At 41.1% G+C, this 23,858-nt stretch overlaps 1 protein-coding gene across 1 annotated transcript; it reads left to right on the forward strand.

The window, feature by feature from the left end:
- Window positions 1–15: 15 nt before the first annotated feature.
- LOC117272461 (ferric-chelate reductase 1) lies at window positions 16–22,985 on the forward strand. The gene is made up of 7 exons (XM_033651402.2): window positions 16–157; window positions 3,921–4,125; window positions 7,887–7,964; window positions 14,840–14,916; window positions 17,034–17,131; window positions 21,699–21,789; window positions 21,913–22,985. The coding sequence occupies exons 2-7, from the start codon at window positions 3,921–3,923 to the stop codon at window positions 21,970–21,972; spliced, it is 609 nt and encodes a 202-aa protein (XP_033507293.1). The 5' UTR covers window positions 16–157; the 3' UTR covers window positions 21,973–22,985.
- Window positions 22,986–23,858: the final 873 nt, after the last annotated feature.

Below are 23,858 nucleotides of genomic sequence, written 5' to 3' on the forward strand. Positions count from 1 at the left end.
GGTTACAGACTGTGAGAGGACCTCCAGGTCATTTCATTCCATATTTGTGATTTTGATGAGATTCAGAAACAGTTAAACCGTCACATAAGTCCAAGGAAGGATACCAGACAAACCCAAGTGTGTGTCTGCAGGAAGAGACCAACAGATCCAGAGAAAGGTGAGTACTTCCACCTCAGCTGAGTTCAAATGTTTGCAGTGTGATCCATGTTCTGCATAAGAGACAGGACCAATCGCAACACTTCACCTATGTTATGAGGTATACAAAATATTTGAAATGTATACAAAACTTGACTTAATGACTTAAGTTAACTTCCAGGTTAGTCAAATTACAAATTGAATTAATTTCTTAATGTTTCTACTCAATTTACATGTATCTTCAGATTTTTATTAGTAAATGTCACTTTTACATGTATTAACATTTTGATGACGATTTAATGAAAATGAATTGAAGTTAGTGTGATGTGAATCCAATATGAGATTGATAAATGGCAAATAGTAAATAAGCTATATTTTGCTAACACTTACATATTTCAGAGGAATACAAGGCAAACAGGTTATGATTCTCTGATTATTAGATCTGTTTTTCAACTTTGAATACATGCATGAAGTGCTTTTTTATAACGTAGACATTTTTAACAACTTTGTTGTTTCCATCTCCCAAAGCCTGCCATAGTGTTGCAAATTTTTGCAACACTACTCATTTGCTACTCAGTTTTTAACACACTCACACACTGATGGAACAGCCATCAAGAGCAATTTGGGGTTCAGTATCTTGTATCAGTGTCAGCTCAAGACATGCAGACTGAAGGAGCCGGGGATTGAACTGCCAGTCTTCCTATTGGAGGACAACCCGCTCTGTCTCTGAGCCACAGCCGCCCCTGTTAGTATTAATGGCTTATAACATTGACAAATATTGGCATACTAATAACTGTACTGTGCATCATATTCACATGTTGTGCAGACAAATTCTTTTGCAGTTATTCCTTTTGACCTACTGAGATGAGGTTTTTCAGCTTCAACAGTGGCCAGTATGCTGAGGTAGCTTCAGCCACTGTTTTTTCACTTTGCTACAGCATATTCTGTTTTTCTTCTTTTCCCATGAAAAGACCAACAGCGAATATATCTGCTAGGCCTATATATATCTACTGTTGTACAAAAAAAAACACAAAAATGAGCCACATTGTTGGTGTACTACTTAAGTAAAAGAACCAACACCAAGAAGTCAATTTCCGGCATTCACAATCTTACTTAAGCCAAAGAACAAAATTATTACCAGAAAAACATACTGAAGTATTAAAAGTTACCTGTCCCAGGTATACAATCTCCCCTGTGACTACTCATTATATAATACATTATTAAATCTTTAACACTGATGCTTCAGTGTGTAAACACTGCTGCAGCAGCTCAAGGTGGAGCTACTTTCAACTTCTTTATTCACAATCAGGTATTTTAATCCAGTGGTTTCCAGCCTGGAAGTCGGGCCCCTCCAAAGAGTCAAGGTAAATTTGAGGGGTCATTTGAAGGGTCATGAGAAGAAAAAAAGAAGAAAAAACTTATACACAATTCTGTTTTCATTGTTGGATATATCTGTAACATTTGCTCATTTTTAAATAATTGATAATTGGACATCTTAATAGTTATTTAAATGAAACCATCTCTAAGGGGGAAAAAATCATAGACAAGTGAAACATGAAAAGGGCTGTGTTACGGCCGACTCGTAGGCTGCAATGAATGAGGGAGATGTAGACGGGGCAGCTCCAAAAGTTAACAAAAGTTTATTAAACACGATAAACAATAAATACTGCAATGGGGTGTGGAAGTCAGTATCAGTGGTGTGTGAGGGTGCATGGATGTGTTGGATAATGTAAGGTGCATGTTGTCAGTGCAAAACAAAAGACAGCAACTCAAAAACAAAAGGCAGCATGGCTTGAGGAGGGGACTGACAGGAGCGCGGCAGCAGCCACGTCCGCAACAACTGCTACTGCTACTGCGATTGCTGAACACGAACAAAAGAACCCCAGAGACTGGGCGGGCGGGGTTAAGTAGCCTGGGAACACTGGCCAGGTGTTCCCAGTTACTTGATGCCATCTCAGCTCCACCCAGCTGAGGACCTGCAAGACACAGAGCACACACACAGTACAATCGAAGGACCAAGGCCCTGGGGCCGTCACAGGCTGTGACGAAATAGTGTTTTTGTAAGCGATTGCCTGTAGGATCTATACACGGAAAACAATCTGTATATATTCAATTTCAATTCAATTCAATTTTATTTATAAAGCCCAATATCACAAATAATAATTTGCCTCAGAGGGCTTTAAAGCATATGACATCCTTCTGTCCTTTGGCACATCACAGCGGATAAGGAAAAACTCCCCAAAAAAACCCTTTAACGGGGAAAAAAAACGGTAGAAACCTCAGGAAGAGCAACTGAGGAGGGATCCCTCTTCCAGGACGGACAGACGAGCAATAGATGATACAGAACAGATCAACATAATAAATTAACAGTAATCCGTATGACAAAATGAGACATAAAGAGAGACAGAGACAGAGAGAGAGAGAGAGATGCAGAGCAGACAGTAATGATTATAGCTTACAACAACATTAAGTAATAATATTACAATAATAATTACGGTAATTGTGGTACAATATGTTGTAGGTATATATTAATATCTGATAGTATGCATATGTGACAATAATCATATGTGTATAATAACAGTAGAAGTATGACTAATAATAACAGCAGCAGTAGGAGGCATCTGGCAGGACCACAGCAGCAGCACAACCACACATGTCACACCATCCAGGCACCGCTGCAATATGAGTTAACCAACAGATATCTATATCTAACAAATATAGAGTATTTGTGACATCACACAAAGTCCCTTTATCGAAACAGTTTGTTTTGTTCATCTGTGGCACCAGACTCATTACTAAAATGAAATTTGATATGTTTATGGTATCTTATTATCTGTTGAAGTTGTGCAGTGCTCCCTTAAATTATTCTTATATGTTTATTATTAATGTTTTTATTTCTTGTAACCAGGATAGTTTGACACATATAAGTGTGATTAGATGATTATGATGTCACTGGTCATTTTGCTACTCTATGTCCCTCATATCCTTACTGAGGCTGTTTACCTGAGGAAAATGTGGTTGGTTGAAATTGTGTAAAAAATTCCTGGTGTTAAAACTTGTAATTTTTTTTTAATCCAATACCTATCATTTTGTGGATGTGTATATTATGTGAGGAGTCACATGTCAAATGGTTGGGGACCACTGTTGTAATCCTTAATAATGTGTTGTATTTTTCTAAGCATCTCATTTAGTTTTTGATGGGAAACTTTTACCCATAAAGCATAGATGGATTACAACACAGTGGGCCACTGGGCCTGGACAGAACTTGTCCAGACCCAGAACTTGTTCAACTTTTTAACTGTTTCCAGTGCAGATTAGAGTTTAGTTTACTGAATGTTCAGATGCAGACTGAAAACTGTGACGCATTTGATATTACTGGCTCTGTGGGAAGACAACCATCGCCTTCTCAATGGAAGCCAGATGGGGCTCTATGTCCCTGAGCCTCTGTATGTGCATTTCTGGGAGTTATTACATTCTTAGGAAATTCTTACATTTTTGTTTACTCCAAAGCCTTTCATTGAGGGCTCTCCAAGACTCCTATTTCACTTTCTTTTTCCTTCATGGTGCTGGTGTCACATTGATAACTTATTGTTTGGAATAGTCATTGCAGGCATTTGTTAAAGACCTGGTTTTAGCATCTGTTTTCTCACCTGAAAGAAGAAGTTAGATTTGATGTCACATGCTTTTCAGAAATGGGAGCTGCTAGGACATTTATTGCAGCCATAACACAATCCCACTGTGTCCATAATTTTAAACTAAGTAGTGCTGTTTCCTGTCTTTTTCAGATGCCTCTTAAAGCCATGATGTTGCTTTTAGCAGTGGTGTGTGTGTGCTTTGTGGAGGAGTGTGTGTGTTTCCCTAATGGCTCAGTTGCATTCTCCTGTGGCACCATGATGCCTGTACACCCACCCTTCACCCCTTCCACCAGCAGCCCGCCATTCACAGTGTCTACATCTAGCACTGCGTACACGCCTGGAGGAGTCATTACAGGTATGTCTCTGTACAAACACTCCTGCGTAGTCCCTGCAAGGTATTACAGTAGGGTATTAAATTTGAAAAAAGTGTTTTGACTGTTTATTGTCATTTATAGGCAGAAAAGTGGTTGTGGCTACTCTTGCGATAAAAAAAAAAGGTAAAAAATAACAGATTAGTCTTCTGAGGAGGAGGTCTGGGACTCACTAAATAATAAGCACTTGCAGAGATCTTTCCAGGTTCAAAAAAGGTTCTGAATTTATTTACATAAACAAAAATATTCTCTGTGGTTGACTTCATACAATGACCAAAACAAAAACCTTAATTTAGTGGTAGATAAAGCATCTCACTCCTCACTCCTTCAGCACAAAAGGCAGACAAAAGGGAAACCCAGCTGTCCTCTCTCCCTAATCATAGGAGGAGGATGGCCTGACTAGGAGGAGGGCCATGAGCAGCAGAACAATCATAATAAATCATAATTTATCTGCAATATATGATCTACAACTTTCAATAATTAATCAACATTATCATCAGCATTATTTTGATTTACCATTTTCCAAAAAATAATAAATAATATGAATAGGCTCCAAAAGTGGTAATGCACTAACTAAATAGGTATATGCACCTAAATTGTAGTTATTGCGCTCTGCCTTTGTATTGCCTTTGAAACAGCAATATAGGACATGCAAAGGCAAGTGTGTTCATTTCCTACTAGATTAAATTTGTACAATAATCTTAAACTATTATTTTGTTGTAAAACCCATCAGGTTTGACCTAAATTAAGATTACTTGACATCATCATAATGACATTTATCACTAATCTTCAACCGACCGGCAACCATAGGCACGCCACAGTTTAACTTATGGCACATTAGCAATACATACATACATGCAGGAGTATTTTTTTTTGTATTACAAAAACAATCAATCCGTTGTAAACAGGTGAGTAATTATACAGACAGGTGAATAAACGTAAATAGAAAACTTATACAAAAATAAAATACAAACCAACAAAATAAAACAAAACAAAACAAAACATGCCAGGGGCACGGTGGTGTGGTGGTTAGCGCTGTCGCCTCACAGCAAGAGGGTTTCCGGTTCAATCCCGGGTGTGGGAGCCCTTCTGTGCGGAATTTGCATGTTCTCCCCGTGTCAGCGTGGGTTCTCTCCGGGCACTCTGGCTTCCTCCCACAGTCCAAAGACATACAGATTGGGGATTAGGTTAATTGATAACTCTAAATTGTCCATAGGTGTGAATGTGAGCGTGAATGGTTGTCTGTCTCTATGTGTCAGCCCTGCGATAGTCTGGCGACCTGTCCAGGGTGTGACCCTGCCTCCCGCCCAATGTCAGCCCCCCCGCAACCCTCTAGAGGATGAAGCGGTTAGAAGATGGATGGATGGATGGATGGATGGAAAACATGTCAGGGGTTACCATAAATACATAATAAAAAGTAAAATATAAACAATTATTTAAGAAAAAATATTAAACTGTCCAAAGTTTTAACAGCCTTCTTATTCTTTGCAGAGGATATTGTTTTAAGATATAAATCCATTTTTTAAAAAAAACAAAACAATAAAGAGAGGTTTTGTACAGCCTGCTGTTGGAATATATATAGCCTACTGTTACTAATTGGACATGTACTCTGGGTACAGATGGAGCAGCAGAACGGCAGGCGCGGTGAAACTGAACCGTTCGTATAAGTTTACTTTCACTTACTAACAGCTGGTCCCCTCATTTATCGGTTGGAGCTGATCAGTTCCGATCGGACGGATCAACTATCCACCCTGCGACTCAAAACTCCACAAACTGGTGAAAAAAACCCAGAAAGTGTTCTGCCTGCCTAAAAAGTCTAAAAAGACATAAACTTACAAACAAGCAGACGGACCCACAAAAAAACTCTGATTTCAACAGGGGAAGCAGAATTAAATGAAGGGACACAAACAAACACGCGCACGCACACACACACACACACACACACACACACAGAAACTTTGCAACTTAAGCATTACGCTTGAGATTGCATGAAAGCGTGGATGTGAATTACATGCCTTGTTTGGTGGTCAGAGTAAGATACTGTAATTTGACAGTCAGGGAAGAACTCTGCTGCTTAAAACCAATGCCTCAAACAACAGAAGGTGAGGACATGGCTCAAGTTTGAATGGAGATCAAGTTACTAAGGCACAAGGGACTGGCATTATATTGATTTGACACACTGATCAACACTAAAATAAAAAATAAAAAATGGTGCTTCACATTAAAACGGTTGCTGACCCTTGGCCTACACTGTACAGTATAGTGTAGGCCAAGGGTTGCTGACCCTTGGCCTACACTATACTGTACAGTATTTCTGTATACCAAGGTGGTCTTACATATAGCCTACTCAACAACATCATCATGTGTGTCAGATTTTTAAATCGAGAAGCTCAATTAGACTGTTTTATCTGTAATTAAAATGAACCAACAAACAAATCAGTCTTACTCCAACAAGTCACACTCCACTGTGTATTGATATTGATATTGATATTGATATTGATATTTATTTTGAAAATGTTAAAAAGACATAAACTTACAAACAAGCAGATAGATAGAAAGAAAGAAAGAATTATTTACAAATAATGAAAAGCATATGTAAAAGCAATTGTCAGTGTATAGTTACTTTGATTTACTTATTAAATTCCACCCCTTCTCCTTGTGGAAAATGACAGCTTCCTTGAATAGATAAACCTATATCTTACACTAAATATATCATTTTTATTATCATTTAACTTTGTCCTACAAAAATAACCCATGTAAATATATAATATCAATTACCAAATATCTATCTTACAAAATATAAACCTGTCTTAATACATAATATAAATTACCAATTATCGATGACTTACAAATATAAATTAGTCTTAATGGATAATGCATATTATCAATTATTTTTGCTTCACAGAAAATAAATGTAAATATTAATACTACATATATATCTTAATCAATGACCTGCTTTCTTTTTATATTTGAAGAAATTAATATATAAAATTACCCAGAAACAAATATATCCTTATTTAGATATGAATACAATGATTAGTTACAGAAAAAATAATATATGTATATATATATATATATACACACATACATATATATACACACACATATATATATATATATATATATATATATATATATATATATATATGTGTGTGTGTGTACTACACTGCTTTGTTTCAGTCATGTTAAATGACATTATTCAGTACATTCAGGTCATTCTAGTGAAAACCAAAAGGGAGTGAAAAAGAGAAAATTAACACAAAATACTGGCACTGAAATGGTCAATGGTTAAGGTTCATCCCACAAAGCAGCAGTATCCATGGTTCACACCTTTCTCTCTTTCACCTTGTATCTGATCAAACTGAGACTATACAAGCTTTAAGCACAGTATGATGAGGATTTATTTAAGGGGAATGTATTTCCTTTCCCTCTTCCTACTCTGCTCTTTCCTTTTCTTTGTCTCTGTATTATCCCACCTCTCCTAGCTCCTCCCCCAGCTGTACTTTGTCTTCCTGTCTAATCCTCCCTGATCCAACCTTTTATCCCAGGGGTGGTATTGTGTAACAGGTCAGAGGTCAAAGGTCATGTTTACAGGAACTTATTCTGACCTCAGTCTTATCTTCTCAACCATCGGAAGTCAGTCAACATCTCCAGCCTCCAGTCCATTCCTGCTGCTCCTGAAGTCAATCAGTCTCATATAACATGAATGCCTCCTCCTCTCACCTCCCTGATTGTCTCCTTACAGTGATGGTGGAGGTGGTGAAGGACAGCTCCACAGAGTTCCAGGGTTTCCTGTTACAGGCCAGAAGCAGACAGGGACAAGGTAAAAACCCTTTAATATCTGCCATCCCCTTTAGTAGAACGTAGAACCTTCAAGGACCACTGTGTGCAGGATTTAGTGGCATCTAGCAGTGAGGTGGCAGAACTGAAACTTCTCCCCAGTGCCAAGCGTGTAGGAGAACTACAGTGGCTGACACAAAAATGTGAATGGCCCTATCTAGAGCCAGTGGGTTGGTTAGTCTGCTCTGGGCTACTGTAGAACAACATGGCAGACATGGAACAGGACCTGTTCTAGATACTAGATGCTGAACTCCAAGATGGCACATATTCAGACTTTTAATTGTCATTTGAAATTGCTTTTCTTGGCTCGATGAAAGTTTTACAAATATGAAAGATCAAAAATTCATAATGGAAAGAGTCATAATTGACCATGTTTGCAGTTCAACGTGTTCTCTCAACACAGAACACCTTTACAGACGTCTCTTTACAATGGTGGTTTATGCGGAAAGTGGTTGGTGGGCCACAGGGTTTTTTTTGTGTGTTTTTTTTCTGCAGTACTGCAAGTGGACACCAAAAAATTGTAAGCAAGGCTAAGCTGCATAGATATAGATAGAAGAAGAAAGGGAGGGAATTAATGTGTTGCAAGAGGAGTTGAGAAGCAGGCTAGCAGTTCTTAGAAGGGCAGAGCATCTCAGGAAAAAGAGGAGAAAGAAGGAACATGTAAGGACAGGTTTTTTCAGAGACCCTTTTAAGTTTGTTAAAGGATTGCTCAGCCAGGAAAGGGAGGGCAGCTCAAACCAGCAAGGCTAAAGGATGAAAAATATTTGAGAAACACATATTCAGATTTAGAGAAAAATAGAATAGTAGGTTTCCCACCTGATATCCTTCCATTAGAAGGGATAGAGCATGAGATGGATGTCAGGCCACCTAGGTGGAAGGAAGTTCAGGAGGTGGTCAGGCGTGCAAAGGCTTCTTCGGCCCCAGGCTACCAGTAGGGTTGGGATCCGGATCTGGTTCTTTTTTGGAACCGGGTCCAAAGTTCCGGTTCCGGAACCGGTTCCATCACATTTGGAGTAACGGTTCCTGCAAACAGTTCCTAGATTGTAAAAAAAAACCGTCACGTGCATTTCCATTAGAGTGCGCCACGGGCCGCATATTTCTGTCCAAACCCGACCGAGCCCGACATTATTTAATAACTAAAGCACTGAGTTTGTGTCACACAGTTGTTATGGTTACAGGCTATTTAACAGGCCAGGCGTACGCCGTCCGTGGGTGCTCAGTGGAGAGGGAGCCCTCCGTGTTTGAGACAGGAGCGGGCGGTGGGAGGTTCAAGGCTTCCAGCAAGGGGAGAGGGTAAAATATAACAAAATAAGATAAAACAGGAAAAACCTGTTTCCCTGTTTTATTTAATTTTCAGCGTTTAATCAAGGCGGAGGCTGATGGCGGGAGGTCCGATGCTTCCAGCGAGGGGAGCGGTAGAAACAAACAGCCAATGTGTGTGTGTGTTCTGTTCAGGTGTTGTCACGTAAATAACAGTGCCCAAGCATGAATGCATGTAAGTATTTTTTATTATATTGCTGTGGTTAATTTGAGGTAATAGTGTTACTGTAGAAATCAGAGAATCACTTTTTGTTGTTATATATTCCCAGGGAGATGATACAAGCTCTAAATCTGAAATACACACCACACACAAATGTGTATTTTCATCTAATTGTACTGTGCAACAGTTAGAATAAAGTTTTTGTATTTGTATCATTGCATTTGTGTTTATTATATACTTGTTTAAGTATAGCAAGTATAATGAATATAATATAGGAATCGGTAAGAGGAATCGGTAAGGAATCGGACCGTTAAGAAGGAGTCGGTAAGGAATCGGAATCGTTAAAATCCTAACGAGTCCCAACCCTACCTACCAGGTTAATAAAAGTGCACCTGATATCCTTAAATTTTTGTGGAAACAGCTAAGAATAGTTTGGGAGAAACAAATTATCCCAAGAGCATGGCGTAGGGCAGGGGGTGTCCTTATTCCTAAGGAGAAGGAGTCTGTGGACCTTAGTCAATTCCGGATGATTTCTGTCTTGAATGTGGAGGGGAAGATTTTCTTTAGTGTATTCGCGCAGAGATTAGCTAGCTACTTAGAAAGGAATAGCTTAATAGATACTATGGTGCAGAAGGCAGGAATACCAGGTTTTGCAGGGTGTTTAGAGCATACTAGCATGATCTGGCACCAGATTCAGGCAGCGAAGATTAACAAAAGGGACCTGCATGTAATATTTTTAGATCTTGCAATTGTGTTTGGTTCAGTACCGCAGAGCCTAATTTGGAGTGCGTTTGACTACTTTAAAGTGCCACAGGTAGTTGTTAATTTAGTGAAAGCATACTTTCAGGATATTATCTTATGTCTAAGTACGGCAGGTTTCACAACAGGTTGGCAGAGGCTAGAAATAGGTATTATCAATCAATCAATCAATCAATCAGGGGGGCAGGGTGTACAATTTCTCCATTAGTGATGGCGATGAAAGTAATCATCAGGGTTTCTAAGTGGGTGGTAGGTGGAGAGAGATGGCAGAATGGGGTGCATCTTCCACTAGTTAGGGCTTACATGGATGACATGACACTGGAGACCACAACAATGCCATGTACAAAGAGGCTACTAGAGAAGGTAAATAAGAACCTCAAGTGGGCCAGCATGAAGATCAAGCCTAGTAAGTCTAGAAGCATCTCGATAGTAGAGGGAAGTTAAGTGATAGGAAGTTTTTCATAGATGATGAGGAAATCCCAACAATTAGGGAAAAGTCTGTTAAGAGCTTAGGTAGGTGGTACAATGTGGAGTTGAATGATGAGGAACAGGTGGTGAAATTTAGAAAAGATGTGGCTGAAGGATTGGATAGAGTAGATAAAGGAAAGTTGACCAGGAAAGTTGAAGTTGTGGTGTTTGTAATTTGGGCTATATCCTAGGTTATTGTGGCCAATGTCAATTTAAGAAATTCCAGTATCTGTTGTGGAGAGAATTGAAAGGTCGGTTAGCTCTTATATTAGGAAGTGGTTGGGCGCTCCTAGGTGCCTAAGAAATGTTTGAGCATTGTATGGAAAAGGGATACTTCAGCTGCCAGTATCTAGTTTAACAGAGGAATTTTAATGTACCAAGGTCAGGACAGAGCTCTTGTTATCTGGGAGTAAGGACATGATAGTTAGGAGTGTGGTTCCAAATCCAACCAAGGGGAGGAAGTGGAACCCAAGATCGGCAGTTCAGGAGGCAGAGGCAGCTCTTAGGCATGCAGAGATTGTAAGTAATGTTCAGTTTGGCCGGGGAGGCCTGGGGCTTGGCTCAGGCAAACCAGTATGGAATAAAGCAGGTCTCAAAGATAAAAGAAAGCTGGTCGTGGAACAGATACGTAGACAGGAGGAGATATTAAGGGGTGCAAAGGTAGTGGCCCAGGCTAAACAGGGACAGTGGTTGAATTGGGAAAGTGTAAAGAAGAGGAAAATTAGTTGGAGGGACCTGTGGATGGGGACCCATCATGCCCGTTGTGTTCAGATACCGCAACCTTAAAGCATATTTTGTCAGGCTGTAAACTTAGCTTGTCACAAGGCAGATATACATGGCGACATAACCAGGTGTTGAAATGTTTAGCTGCAGGCATCTAAGGGAAGGGAAGACAGGTAAATTCAGAAGGTGTTAAGAACAGGAGTTTAGCAATTCAGTTTGTCCGTGAGGGGGAGAAATACAGAAGGGATAAGTTAGTAAGGAGGCAAGGGTGTGGCCGCCTAGAAGGTGCTTGTGATTGGGAAATGCAAGTAGATTTAGGGGGAAAGCTTGTTGTTCCCCAGGAAATAGTTTGTGTAAGTTTGTGGTCAGTGAGTCAACGGATAGTTTATTTCATTGAGCTGACAGTTGCATGGGAAGACTCAGTGGAAGAAGCCTATGAAAGAAAAAAAAGCTTAGATATGCAGACTTAGGAGCAGAAGCTGAGCAGCGAGGATGGAAAACTAGGGTTTGTCCAGTGGAAGTGGGGTGTAGGGGATTCATAGCAAGATCAGCTGTCTCACTCCTGGGGGAACTCGGCGTGCAGGGACAGAGTTTGAGGAAGACAGTGAAGGAAATATCAGATGAAGCAGCCAGAGCTAGCCAGTTTATCTGTAAGAGAAGAAATAATGTCAGTTGGGGGCCAGCAGGGGGAACTACTAAGCAGGATACATACCTCCTTGAGATCAGGTGGAGATATCCACCAATCAGTTCTCTCAGGAGAAAATCCAGGAAGAGGAAGGTTATTTAAGTGTGGGAGTGGCCTATTTGAATCCCTTTTGTTTGAGACTATGCTGCTAGGTGAGTGTGTTTGTTGATCCTGTGAGTTTACCTATCTCCTTTAACTTTAGTTTATATTGTAGTTATGCTATGTAGCGTGTGAAATACAGTGTGGTGAATGCGTTAGGAAAGATAGTATCAGCACTGTTGCTACCTGGAGCTCGCATGTACGGAGCCTGGGTTTGTTGAAGGTGGCAGTGCTGTTTGGGCTGAGAAAGCCATGTTTTGAATCCCTTTTGTTTGAGACCATACTGCAAGGTGAGTGTGTTTGCTGATCCTGTGAGTTTATCTATCTCCTTTAACTTTAGCTTATATTGGAGTTATGCTATGTAGTGTGTGAAATAGAGTATGGTGAATATGCTAGGAAAGGTAGTATCAGCACTCTACCTGGAGCTCGCATGTACGGAGCCTGGGTTCGGTTGAAGGTGGCAGTGCTGTTTGGGCTGAGAAAGCCATGTGTAAGTAAGGTAAAGGAGGTTATTGGGTAGGTGCGGGGAGCACTTAGTACTTAGCACTTAGCACTTAGTAGCAGAACTACTAAGTAGAGTACATAACTCCTTGAGATCAGGTGGAGAGATCCACTTCCTCTCAGGAGGAAATCCAGGAAGAGGAAGGTTATTTAAGTGTGGGAGTGGCCTATTTGAATCCCTTTTGTTTGAGACCATGCTGTAAGGTGAGTGTGTTTGCTGATCCTGTGAGTTAATCTATCTCCTTTAACTTTAGCTTATATTGGAGTTATGCTATGTAGCGTGTGAAATAGAGTATGGTGAATATGCTAGGAAAGGTAGTATCAGCACTGTCTCTACCTGGAGCTCGCGTGTACGGAGCTTGGGTTTGTTGAAGGTGGCAGTGCTGTTTGGGCTGAGAAAGCCATGCGTAAGTAAGGTAAAGGAGGTTGCTGGGTTGGTGCAGGGAGCAGTGAGACCTGGCATTAGGGGAGTGTCTCTGGGACGCCAGAGATCACTGTCTAGCCTCCTGGAGGTGTCGTGGGACCAACTAGATGAAACACTGGTGAAAGGAGGTTCCCACCCGATGACCCCAAAGACATGTTAGTTATCACTGCTCACTGGTTTGTATAGTTAAGCCTTGCCATAATAGCTTATCATAGGCTTAGGAGGGTATTCACTGAGAGCTTATCCTTTCTCTAGAGCACAAACTTCTTGTGTTTATTTGAATTAAACAGCTCATTCAAAGATAATGAATACACAATGATTCCTAGTTTCAGGTGATTATACACAAGACATAATGATGAATATCATTAAACCATTACTACCAAAATATCTCCCTAAATCCTACACCCTGGACCTTCAACAAGTGAAGGGATGTCTGTCAGATTCAAATGTTGTCATTTAGAAGAATTGTGTAAGTGCCCCCCCACCCTCGCTTCAGGGCTGGCCCTGTGCCCAGTAGATGGGATTTGGGGCCAGTCGGGCCCCAGTCAGGACTATATAACGCTGATGAAGAATTGAATTATTTCCTTTCATTACAATTGCAATCATTGCAACTATTGATATTACCATTAATTTACCTAAACTTTTATGCTGTTGCTTGTTTGCCCACTTACCCACCTCTTTACATACTCCCATTTGATGCACATTTGTGTATACATGTATGCATGTGGAGATGTGTTTGCCTGTTTTAAGTATTACATCATATGTGGAGATGTGTGTGGGTGTGTGTATGTATTGTTTATGTTTATGTGTTATGGTTGTTGTTTGGGGGAATTAATGCTACAGAGTCTTATTTTGTGGCCAGGAGGAGGCTTACTGTGCATTCACACCGGGCACGAGTGAAGCGAATTACTCGCGCTAGACGCGTCCATCGCGCTGCCCGGCGCGAATTCGCGTCTAATCGCGTCTTTGCATTGACTTTGTATGTAATCTCGACACGCAAATTTGCAAATTCACACTTGGTGTGAATGCACAGTTAGAAAGGACTTATGTGACCCCATACATGTATATGTGTACTGTGCTGTGTGTTGTTGTTTTAATTAAAAATAAAGTAAAAGCTTTACTGTGATGATATTATGTGGCTTAATGTAAACACTAGATGGAGTTGCCATGGTAACCAGATTTGAGTTTCAGCTTTTTTAAGTTTTCTGTACAGGTAGGCTATCTTGTGCAGGTGTCAACATGTGTGTCTTCTAAACATGGTATGAACCCTACAGTAGTTAGGTGTGGTGTCCCTGCCACTGTGTTCATGCTCTGGTGTGTACAGTGCTGCTGCTCTCCACTCAAAAAGAAAACACTTGTACATTATCTTACAGATGAGCAGGAGAAAAGCCTGCATTGTGCATTCTGTAGAGTCAGTGGGTACTTATGGTTTGTAATGGTAATATTGCAAGATTGATATTAAATGTTCATTATGAAGACACCATTCTTCAATTGGCTCCTGGCATCAGTTTGTTTTAATTATATACATAGGCTACAGCTTTTTTTTTTAAGTTGCAAAAAATGAAAACAGTTTGCACTGTTTTTCTTTGTCATTAAATATGACATATAACATCATGACAAATTTTATTTACTGCCTTTAGTATTTTTTGGAACGTTTTTCAGGCTACCTGTTTCACCACAGCAGCTGTACTGACTGAACTGTGTGTCTTCGGCTTGCAGCTCTGCCCTGGCCTGTGGGAAAGTTCACCAACATCAACGCCACCCTGTTAACTGCACTGCACTGTAATAACATGGAGGTATGAGTGAATGTTATATTTCAGCTGTTTCTTTGCGGACTAAATATGACAGCATGCTAGTAACAGACATTGAAAGGCAGAGCAAAACTATAAAGGTGCATCTCTACTGGGTCAGGGTTCGAGTCCTGTTTACAATTAGTATACATGTTTGGCCATGTGTTACACCAGAGCATCAGTTGAGCTGGCCAAGGCACATCATGCATGGAGAGGCTAAAATTCAGTGGTCAAACAAATTGGCTATCTAGAGCCTGAGGATGTGGTCCTGAATACTTTCATGCTACTCCTCATGTTATAAACTGTCAGATCCTATTGCAAATTGTGACACAGCTGTATTTGCACTATAATGTACTCCAAGATGGCTACAGTGGTCATTGGCTACATTGGAAAAATTTGTTGTTTTTAGCTGAGCCAATGTTCAGAAAACTTTTTTTTTTTAAAATATACTTTATTAAAGCCGCTACAAGGTACTTTTAACTGGATATGCAAAAGTCTCTCATTTCTGCTGATGTCTGTGCGTGACCTACAACAGCAAATGAGACCATCGTTGTCAAGATAAGCTATTTCTATATAGTGTATATCCATACCTTTAGGAAACTGTCTCCGGGTCCGCCGCAGGTCGCTTCCAGGACAAAACGATTTATGGCACTGAGACGCCACACGTCATCTTACCTAGCTGCTTACATTTATAGTGACTCTTATAAACAGTCGCTATTCTTCCTCCTCGACCTGACGTCCGCGGGGAGTTAAAATAGCTCACCAACAGTCAGCCACGTCTCAGTCACACAGAGAAAATCCAGTCCTTGGGAAGTCAGGAAATCCTTCAGGATAAACGTTTTGTTCGCTAGCGATCTAGCATTTACCAGCCCAATCCTGGCAGGAGCTGGCAGGTCCACGGCGTTAGCTGTCCAGGGAGCCACACACAGAGGCCGCAGGTTGCGCAGATTCACCCTGCGCCAGCGGGAATGAGGAGAGCAGGGGCCGCGGGGCTGGAACACCTCATCCGGGCTGACGACAGGTACCAGCCAGGCGTCGACAGGGTCCAGCGAGTGCCGAGAAATAAAGGTGAGGCACCGCTCCATATTCAGTCCAAGAAGCTGTGGAAGTGCTCGCCAAACAGGCCTTCAGCCTTACCAGCCGACCGCTGCGTTTACCCCGGCGGCAGTGGCGCTTACACCGGAGAGGTGGAGCTGGGGCGCGGCAGAGGTGAGCTGGGATCCCTGATAGGAGGGGGGCAAAGTTTTCCCATCTTGTTGTTTCATTCATCCCCAAAACAAACACATGTGCGAGCCAGGTAAGCGTCTTCATGACAATACGCGCTAGAGCTCATGGGAAATGTAGGCTTCATTCCGGCAAAACACTACCGCTTTTGTCCACAGGGTCACCAAAATCAACTCAAAATGAAAGTTCCTTGTAGGGGCTTTAATCCCCCTGAGGGGAAATTCAATTTGAGGACTGAGAAGTAAGCAGTCAATTATGATATAAATCAGTCAATAAAACTGTTATTCATACATGTGCACACAAAATATTAGGCTGATTGGTCCTGTAGTTTTCAAGATTAGCTGCAGACAGACAAACATAAACACACACACAACTATAGCATGATCCCATCCCGGCTTACACCTGGGAGATATTTACCTGAATGATTGGCACTGCTTCCACACTTTGTGGTTATGTCAATTATTTTTATTCAGTCTATGGTTGCACCTGACTCACTATGGACTTATGGAGGTTAGTTGTTTTTTTTTTAATGCTTGCTCACTCACTAAACTGGCAGCATTGTGACGTAGCACCAGAAGCAGACATGTTTCTGAGACAGCACCATCTCCACCAGTGGGTATTTTAATGATCAATAACTTGTCAGTGTTTTTGTCTTTGGCTCGTGTAAAAGATATATAAATCATTTGTCATCGCAGCAGAAGCTCCCACTGTCACTGACTAAATTAATATCATTTATTTAAGAATATGTCCTCACAAGTATCTTTTTTTTTTTGTGTAACTTGGAAAGAAGTAAATTAAAGTGAGGGGGCTTGTATTTCTACCTTTGTGAGGACCTATTTGTGTGTGTGTGTGTGTGTGTGTGTGTGTGTGTGTGTGTGTGTGTGTGTGTCCTTGTGCAGAACTCGACTGTCAGTCAGGCATCAGGAGCCAAGAAGAAGAAAGTACAGTTGACCTGGGAGGCACCTAGCAACAGTAACTATGGAGATGTCTACTTCAGGTAGACGAAGTTGCACTCACATACACCTTGCTGACTACACTATTTCCTCACCCTTAAAGGAGCAGTGTGTGAGATTTAGTGGCATCTAGCAGTGAGGTTGCAGATTGCAACTAACTGAATACCCCTCTGCTCACTCATCACTTTCAAGTGTATTGGAGACTACTGTGGCCTGTGGAAATGTAAAAATGTGACAGGCTGTCTCTAGACCCAGTGCTTGGTTTATCCATGGCTACTATAAAAACATGAGGGTGCAACATGGTGGACAAGATGGAAAAGGACCATAGATGTAGAAAAAAAACTGGATACAGCATTTGAGGCAGGGCTCACATCAGGGCTCGACAGTGCGAGCGTTTCACTCGCATTTGCGACTAAAAATAGGTGTGTGCGAACTGTAAAAAATATTTAGGGGCACACGTGGGCATAAAAAAATCAGCCAAAGCAGCCTATATTTTTGTCAATAAAAAAATATGATAATCTAACCGCAAATGTTGGAGGAACTCCAGCCGCCTTCCCTCTTCCCCCTTCCCCGTGTGACACGGTTATGGGTGATTTTCCAAGCCACTGTCGGCACAATGAATGTAAGTCCCCCTGTCGGCAGGGTGGAAATAAGTCAAAGTGTGGAGGAGATGGACCGGGTTAAGCGGCGGATCTCTGGGGAAGCCTGCTCCGTTCTCCCCGTAGTTCAAATAATTTCAACTCTGAGCGCAGCGCTCGGGCGGAAAATCAGAGCGGTACACATTCATTGTGTATGTGCTACCACGGCGCAAGGGTGCACCGCTCTGCCGCCGAGCTGAGCGGCGTGAGATCATGCCACTCAGCTTTTCAAATTTCAAATTGAATTTTTTTTAATTTCACCGCAACGTGCTGTGACGACACCTCGGCGCCGCGCATCCAATAGCAGAGAAGAGCTTGAAGTAGACCCAGAAGCGGTCACCATGGAGCTGCAGCTCCTGAACGAGCCTGTACTCCCCTAAATCCTGTCCTCTGCGCCCTACCCCGCGGTGGGCGCTGCGAAAGCTCTGTGTGAAAGAGGCGTAAGTCCTGCAGAGTTTCAGAGGACCTGGACAATGTTTTAGGATAGAAATAACATTATATAAGATAATCATTTTGCAAAGATAATATATATAAGATAATAACATTAAAGACAAAATTAAATTGCAATAGGCCTACTTTTTCAAAACTTTATGATTTTACCTTTCTGTACATTTTGTTATACAAATTCATTAAATAATTTTGCTTGTAAATGTCTATTTGCATCACGTTTATTACGGAAAACACATTATGTGATCAATTTACATTGTGCCCCTAAAGTTCTTTGTGCGCTCCTTACTTTTTCAACTTAGGAGCACATGTGCTCCTTGGGAAAAAAGTTAGCGTCAAGCCCTGGCTCACATTCATCCTATCAAAGTTGCTCAGTGGGGCATGAAGCCAAATTAGTTCAGCTGCTGCATATACAACTAGAAAAGTGCACTCTGTAGAGTGCAGATTTCCACTAGGCAGCCACCTGAGCTGATCACAGCCACTCCAGACAATTCTAGACACGCCTCAGATGCAAATAAAATGAAGCCTCTTGTTTATTTTTGACTGAGCCATGTCACGTTGCACAAAACAGATTGAGTTCTCCTGCTAACAGGCACTGTATGTGAAATATAAATATATATAGATAGATTATATACAGTACAGGCCAAAAGTTTGGACACACCTTCTCATTCAATGCGTTTTCTTTATTTTTCATGACTATTTACATTGTAGATTCTCACTGAAGGCATCAAAACTATGAATGAACACATGTGGAGTTATGTACTTAACAAAAAAAGGTGAAATAACTGAAAACATGTTTTATATTCTAGTTTCTTCAAAATAGCCACCCTTTGCTCTGATTACTGCTTTGCACACTCTTGGCATTCTCTCCATGAGCTTCAAGAGGTAGTCACCTGAAATGGTTTTCCAACAGTCTTGAAGGAGTTCCCAGAGGTGTTTAGCACTTATTGGCCCCTTTGCCTTCACTCTGCGGTCCAGCTCACCCCAAACCATCTCGATTGGGTTCAGGTCCGGTGACTGTGGAGGCCAGGTCATCTGCCACAGCACTCCATCACTCTCCTTCTTGGTCAAATAGCCCTTACACAGCCTGGAGGTGTGTTTGGGGTCATTGTCCTGTTGAAAAATAAATGATCGTCCAACTAAACGCAAACCGGATGGGATGGCATGTCGCTGCAGGATGCTGTGGTAGCCATGCTGGTTCAGTGGGCCTTCAATTTTGAATAAATCCCCAACAGTGTCACCAGCAAAACACCCCCACACCATCACACCTCCTCCTCCATGCTTCACAGTGGGAACCAGGCATGTGGAATCCATCCGTTCACCTTTTCTGCATGTCACAAAGACACGGCGGTTGGAACCAAAGATCTCAAATTTGGACTCATCAGACCAAAGCACAGATTTCCACTGGTCTAATGTCCATTCCTTGTGTTTCTTGGCCCAAACAAATCTCTTCTGCTTGTTGCCTCTCCTTAGCAGTGGTTTCCTAGCAGCTATTTGACCATGAAGGCCTGATTGGCGCAGTCTCCTCTTAACAGTTGTTCTAGAGATGGGTCTGCTGCTAGAACTCTGTGTGGCATTCATCTGGTCTCTGATCTGAGCTGCTGTTAACTTGCGATTTCTGAGGCTGGTGACTCGGATGAACTTATCCTCAGAAGCAGAGGTGACTCTTGGTCTTCCTTTCCTGGGTCGGTCCTCATGTGTGCCAGTTTCGTTGTAGCGCTTGATGGTTTTTGCGACTCCACTTGGGGACACATTTAAAGTTTTTGCAATTTTCCGGACTGACTGACCTTCATTTCTTAAAGTAATGATGGCCACTCGTTTTTCTTTAGTTAGCTGATTGGTTCTTGCCATAATATGAATTTTAACAGTTGTCCAATAGGGCTGTCGGCTGTGTATTAACCTGACTTCTGCACAACACAACTGATGGTCCCAATCCCATTGATAAAGCAAGAAATTCCACTAACTAACCCTGATAAGGCACACCTGTGAAGTGGAAACCATTTCAGGTGACTACCTCTTGAAGCTCATCGAGAGAATGCCAAGAGTGTGCAAAGCAGTAATCAGAGCAAAGGGTGGCTATTTTGAAGAAACTAGAATATAAAACACGTTTTCAGTTATTTCACCTTTTTTTGTTAAGTACATAACTCCACATGTGTTCATTCATAGTTTTGATACCTTCAGTGAGAATCTACAATGTAAATAGTCATTAAAATAAAGAAAACGCATTGAATGAGAAGGTGTGTCCAAACTTTTGGCCTGTACTGTATATAATTATATATATAGATACCATATAATCATGATATACAGCCACAAATCTTTGATCCATGTCGTTCATAACTGGACCTTGAATGGCATTAACTTTGTCTGTCGGCTACAGCACAACAAAGTAATAATGATAATAATAATAATAATAATAATAAAAAACTGATTTTCATTTGAAAGTGGTGGATGAGATCCTATTCATCTGAATCTCATAAAGTATTTCTTGCTGTGTTACCTTCTAGGCCTCCGACATCAAAAAACAATCAAAGCCTATAATTCCCAATGGGCACAGACTCACCAACAGATACTGATAAACTGATATAGGTGTCCTTCTATTGTCAACAATAAACACAATTAATATAGACAAAAAAGAATAAACCATTTAACTAGCAATTACAATATCCAGAAAACCGTGTGTCCCCTACCGACAGGTTAAGAGGAGTGTGGAGTCAGCAGTCAATGATTATACAAGCATCAATAAAACAGTTTTTTTTTTCTTTCAACAATAATGAATCACCGCAACCACATCCAGATCCTTGAGCATACATATATCTGCACACATACGTTGTGCAGTCCATTAGTCCAGTCCAGTATGTAGTCCAGTAGTTTTCAAGATTAGCTGCAGACCAACACATACACACACTTGCACGCACATACACACAACCAAACACATGATCCCCCTCCAGCTTCCACCTGTTGGAGATAATTACCTGGGTGACTGCCATTGCTTCCATGCTGTGTGGCCCACAGAGCACGTGCACTAAAGACTTCCGCTGGCCACACTGGCTGTCTCTGGTTTAGCACTCTGCTAACTTGAATGGGGTTCCAATGATTTAATCGTGCATCTTTTCTAGACTAAACTAATTTCCAAACATCTCTTTCACCATGTAAGTCTATGGGGAAAAAGTGTTTTTGGGCCACAGGGCATCATGTGACCTCAAATCCTGGCGCACCTCCTGGGGGCTGGAAGAGGACCCACTCTCTATATAAATATGAAGGGCTTATTCTAAAACAATTCTTAGTTTTAAGTGATTATACACATTATCCAAAGTCCAAACTTCTAAAAGCAAGCATCTGAGCTATCATAAATGAGTGTGTCTAGTGGTTATTACTGGTACTGCAACTAATGCAACAAGTGCCAGCATCCATCAAACAGTGTCACATATATCATAGCAGAGATGGGTCCAAATAAGTGGAGCAGATGTGACTATATAATATTTGTTGACACAGTGATTCACTCATTTTCATGTCTTTGATATGGCAGTGCCACTGTGGTTCAGGACTACACGACCTTCTGGGTTCAGCTTAACAGCAGCACTCTTACACTGGACAATAATGGAAACTCTGCAGCTGGAGTGAGTACTGACTGACTGACTGAGTGTCTGACTGACCAACTGACCAACCAACTGACTGATCTGTCTCATCTGATGGAGCTGCACTGGGATGCTGACGTGTCATGTTTCTCTCTCTCTTTACAGGTCTTTTCTTCCTCAGCTCTGCTGTTCATCAATCTGCTGAGCCTGTCTGCCTACTGCTGACACACACACGCACACACACGCACACACACACACACACACACACACACACACACACACACAAAGGTTGTAGTTGTACATCATGAAATGAGGAGATTGGTTAGGCTGTTGTTGGTCAAATACTGTAAAGAAGAGACTGACACAGGGTGTTTCAAAGGGTGCTTCCTGTGCTGCACAAAATAATCCCCATTGATATTTGAGCTCCACAAAACCATTCACAAACACTCACATCACTGCAACAGACCCCACATGAACATGTCTTCAGGGATTCCCTAAAACTGCTCTTTAAATTCTGTGATATCCTCTGTATGTCCATCGTCCATCCGTAATTTGGGGGTTCGGGGTTAGTATGATAACTAATATACTAATGGATGAAGGAGGTAGCGTGACCTTCTGTCACTGTGACTATAGGTGGCTGGTTCATACAATCTTTAATAAACCACCTCATTAGCTGCATTCCAGTTACAATTGATGAGCCTGTCTGAAGCCACAGCAGCACAGCACTTACTCTCAGAGAAACATTCAGTCAGGAATCATGGATTAATTATCATTACTCACTATTACTATGAAATATTACCAATGGCAGTAAGAATATGATCATTTCTTTTGCTGGTAATATCCTCAGTTTCTCTTATGAGTAACCTCAGAATAAAACACTTGGTCAAATTAATCTAACTTCCATAAAACAAATAGATCCATTGTTGACTTTATAAAATAATAAAATGTGTGTTATAGTTCTATGTGAATGTGTTGTTATTTGAATTGCACAGCTGTGGGTGGTGTAGATGAAAGACTTGGAACAACACTCACAATTTTAGTAACAAAAGTGACACATTTACAGTTTTACTAATGTAATGCTTTGTCTTCTTGTCCCAGCTGTGGACATTTTGCAGCTGGATCCACAGATTGGTCCCAAATGTGTTCTTTCACTAAAACTAAACACAGCTGACATTTTCTTCTGGCCTCAGCCTGTGCTCACTGTAACTGTGGAAGTTCAGCATTGAAATTCAGGATGTGAAGACACAGTTCATCCCAAAATTAAAAGACATATTTTTCCTGTTACCTGTATTGTTATTTATCAGTCTAGATAGTTTTGGTGTGAGTTGCTGAGTGTTGGAGATATCAGCCATAGAGATGTCTGCCTTCTCTCCAATATAATGGAACTAGATGGCACTCAGCTTACGATGCTCAAGGATCCAAAAACTACATTTGTAAAACTCAACAGCAATGTCTCTTCCCAGAAATCATGACAAGATAAGATAAGAGACCTTGTTGTGAGTAGTTTCATGTAGGAAGGTTTTTCTTTTTTTTTCTTTCTTTTTTTTTTTTTAAAGAACTACAACTGCTAACTGTATCACCTCACAGAAGGAAGCCAGTATTAGTTTTGATGACAAAAATAATGACAAAAGATTTTCATCAACCTTTTTTCCATGATGAAAATAAGATGATCATGAGCTCTAAAAAGATCTTGATAATAAGAACTAGAACAAAATCTATGTTTCATTTTAATTGACGAGACATGACGAAAATGTTAGTGGTGGACTATCTGACAGTGAAAGCCGAGAACGGCTGTGCTTATAATTATCCTCAAATGCCACAGGCTTGTAAACTCCAGCAAATAGTATGCACAAGATGTTTTGCTAACCAACAAAAGTACCCACACTGGAGCAGCGTCAGCTGTTTGTGTGAGTTGTGAGCTGTAATTCAGCCGTAAATAATCAGCCATGTCTGTCTGACCATGGATGGTGGAGCTGTTGAATGGACTTGTGGGTTTGTTAGTTGCAGCGGTGGCTGTTAGCAGCTCTGATTGTTAGCCGCTTAACGGCAGTGGAGCAAGCAGCCACTGGCCGGACTTTACAGCTGATCCCTGCAGGACTTCACTCTGAAGG

Source organism: Epinephelus lanceolatus, chromosome 12 (genome assembly GCF_041903045.1).
Source record: "Epinephelus lanceolatus isolate andai-2023 chromosome 12, ASM4190304v1, whole genome shotgun sequence".
In the NCBI taxonomy this organism is placed as follows: domain Eukaryota; kingdom Metazoa; phylum Chordata; class Actinopteri; order Perciformes; family Serranidae; genus Epinephelus; species Epinephelus lanceolatus.

Coding starts and splice junctions, on each gene's coding strand:
- LOC117272461 (XM_033651402.2), top strand. CDS start 3,921: ATGCCTCTTAAAGCCATGATGTTGCTTTTAGCAGTGGTGTGTGTGTGC. Junction 7,965..14,839: donor CAGAAGCAGACAGGGACAAG/GTAAAAACCCTT, acceptor TTCGGCTTGCAG/CTCTGCCCTGGCCTGTGGGA. Junction 21,790..21,912: donor ATGGAAACTCTGCAGCTGGA/GTGAGTACTGAC, acceptor CTCTCTTTACAG/GTCTTTTCTTCCTCAGCTCT.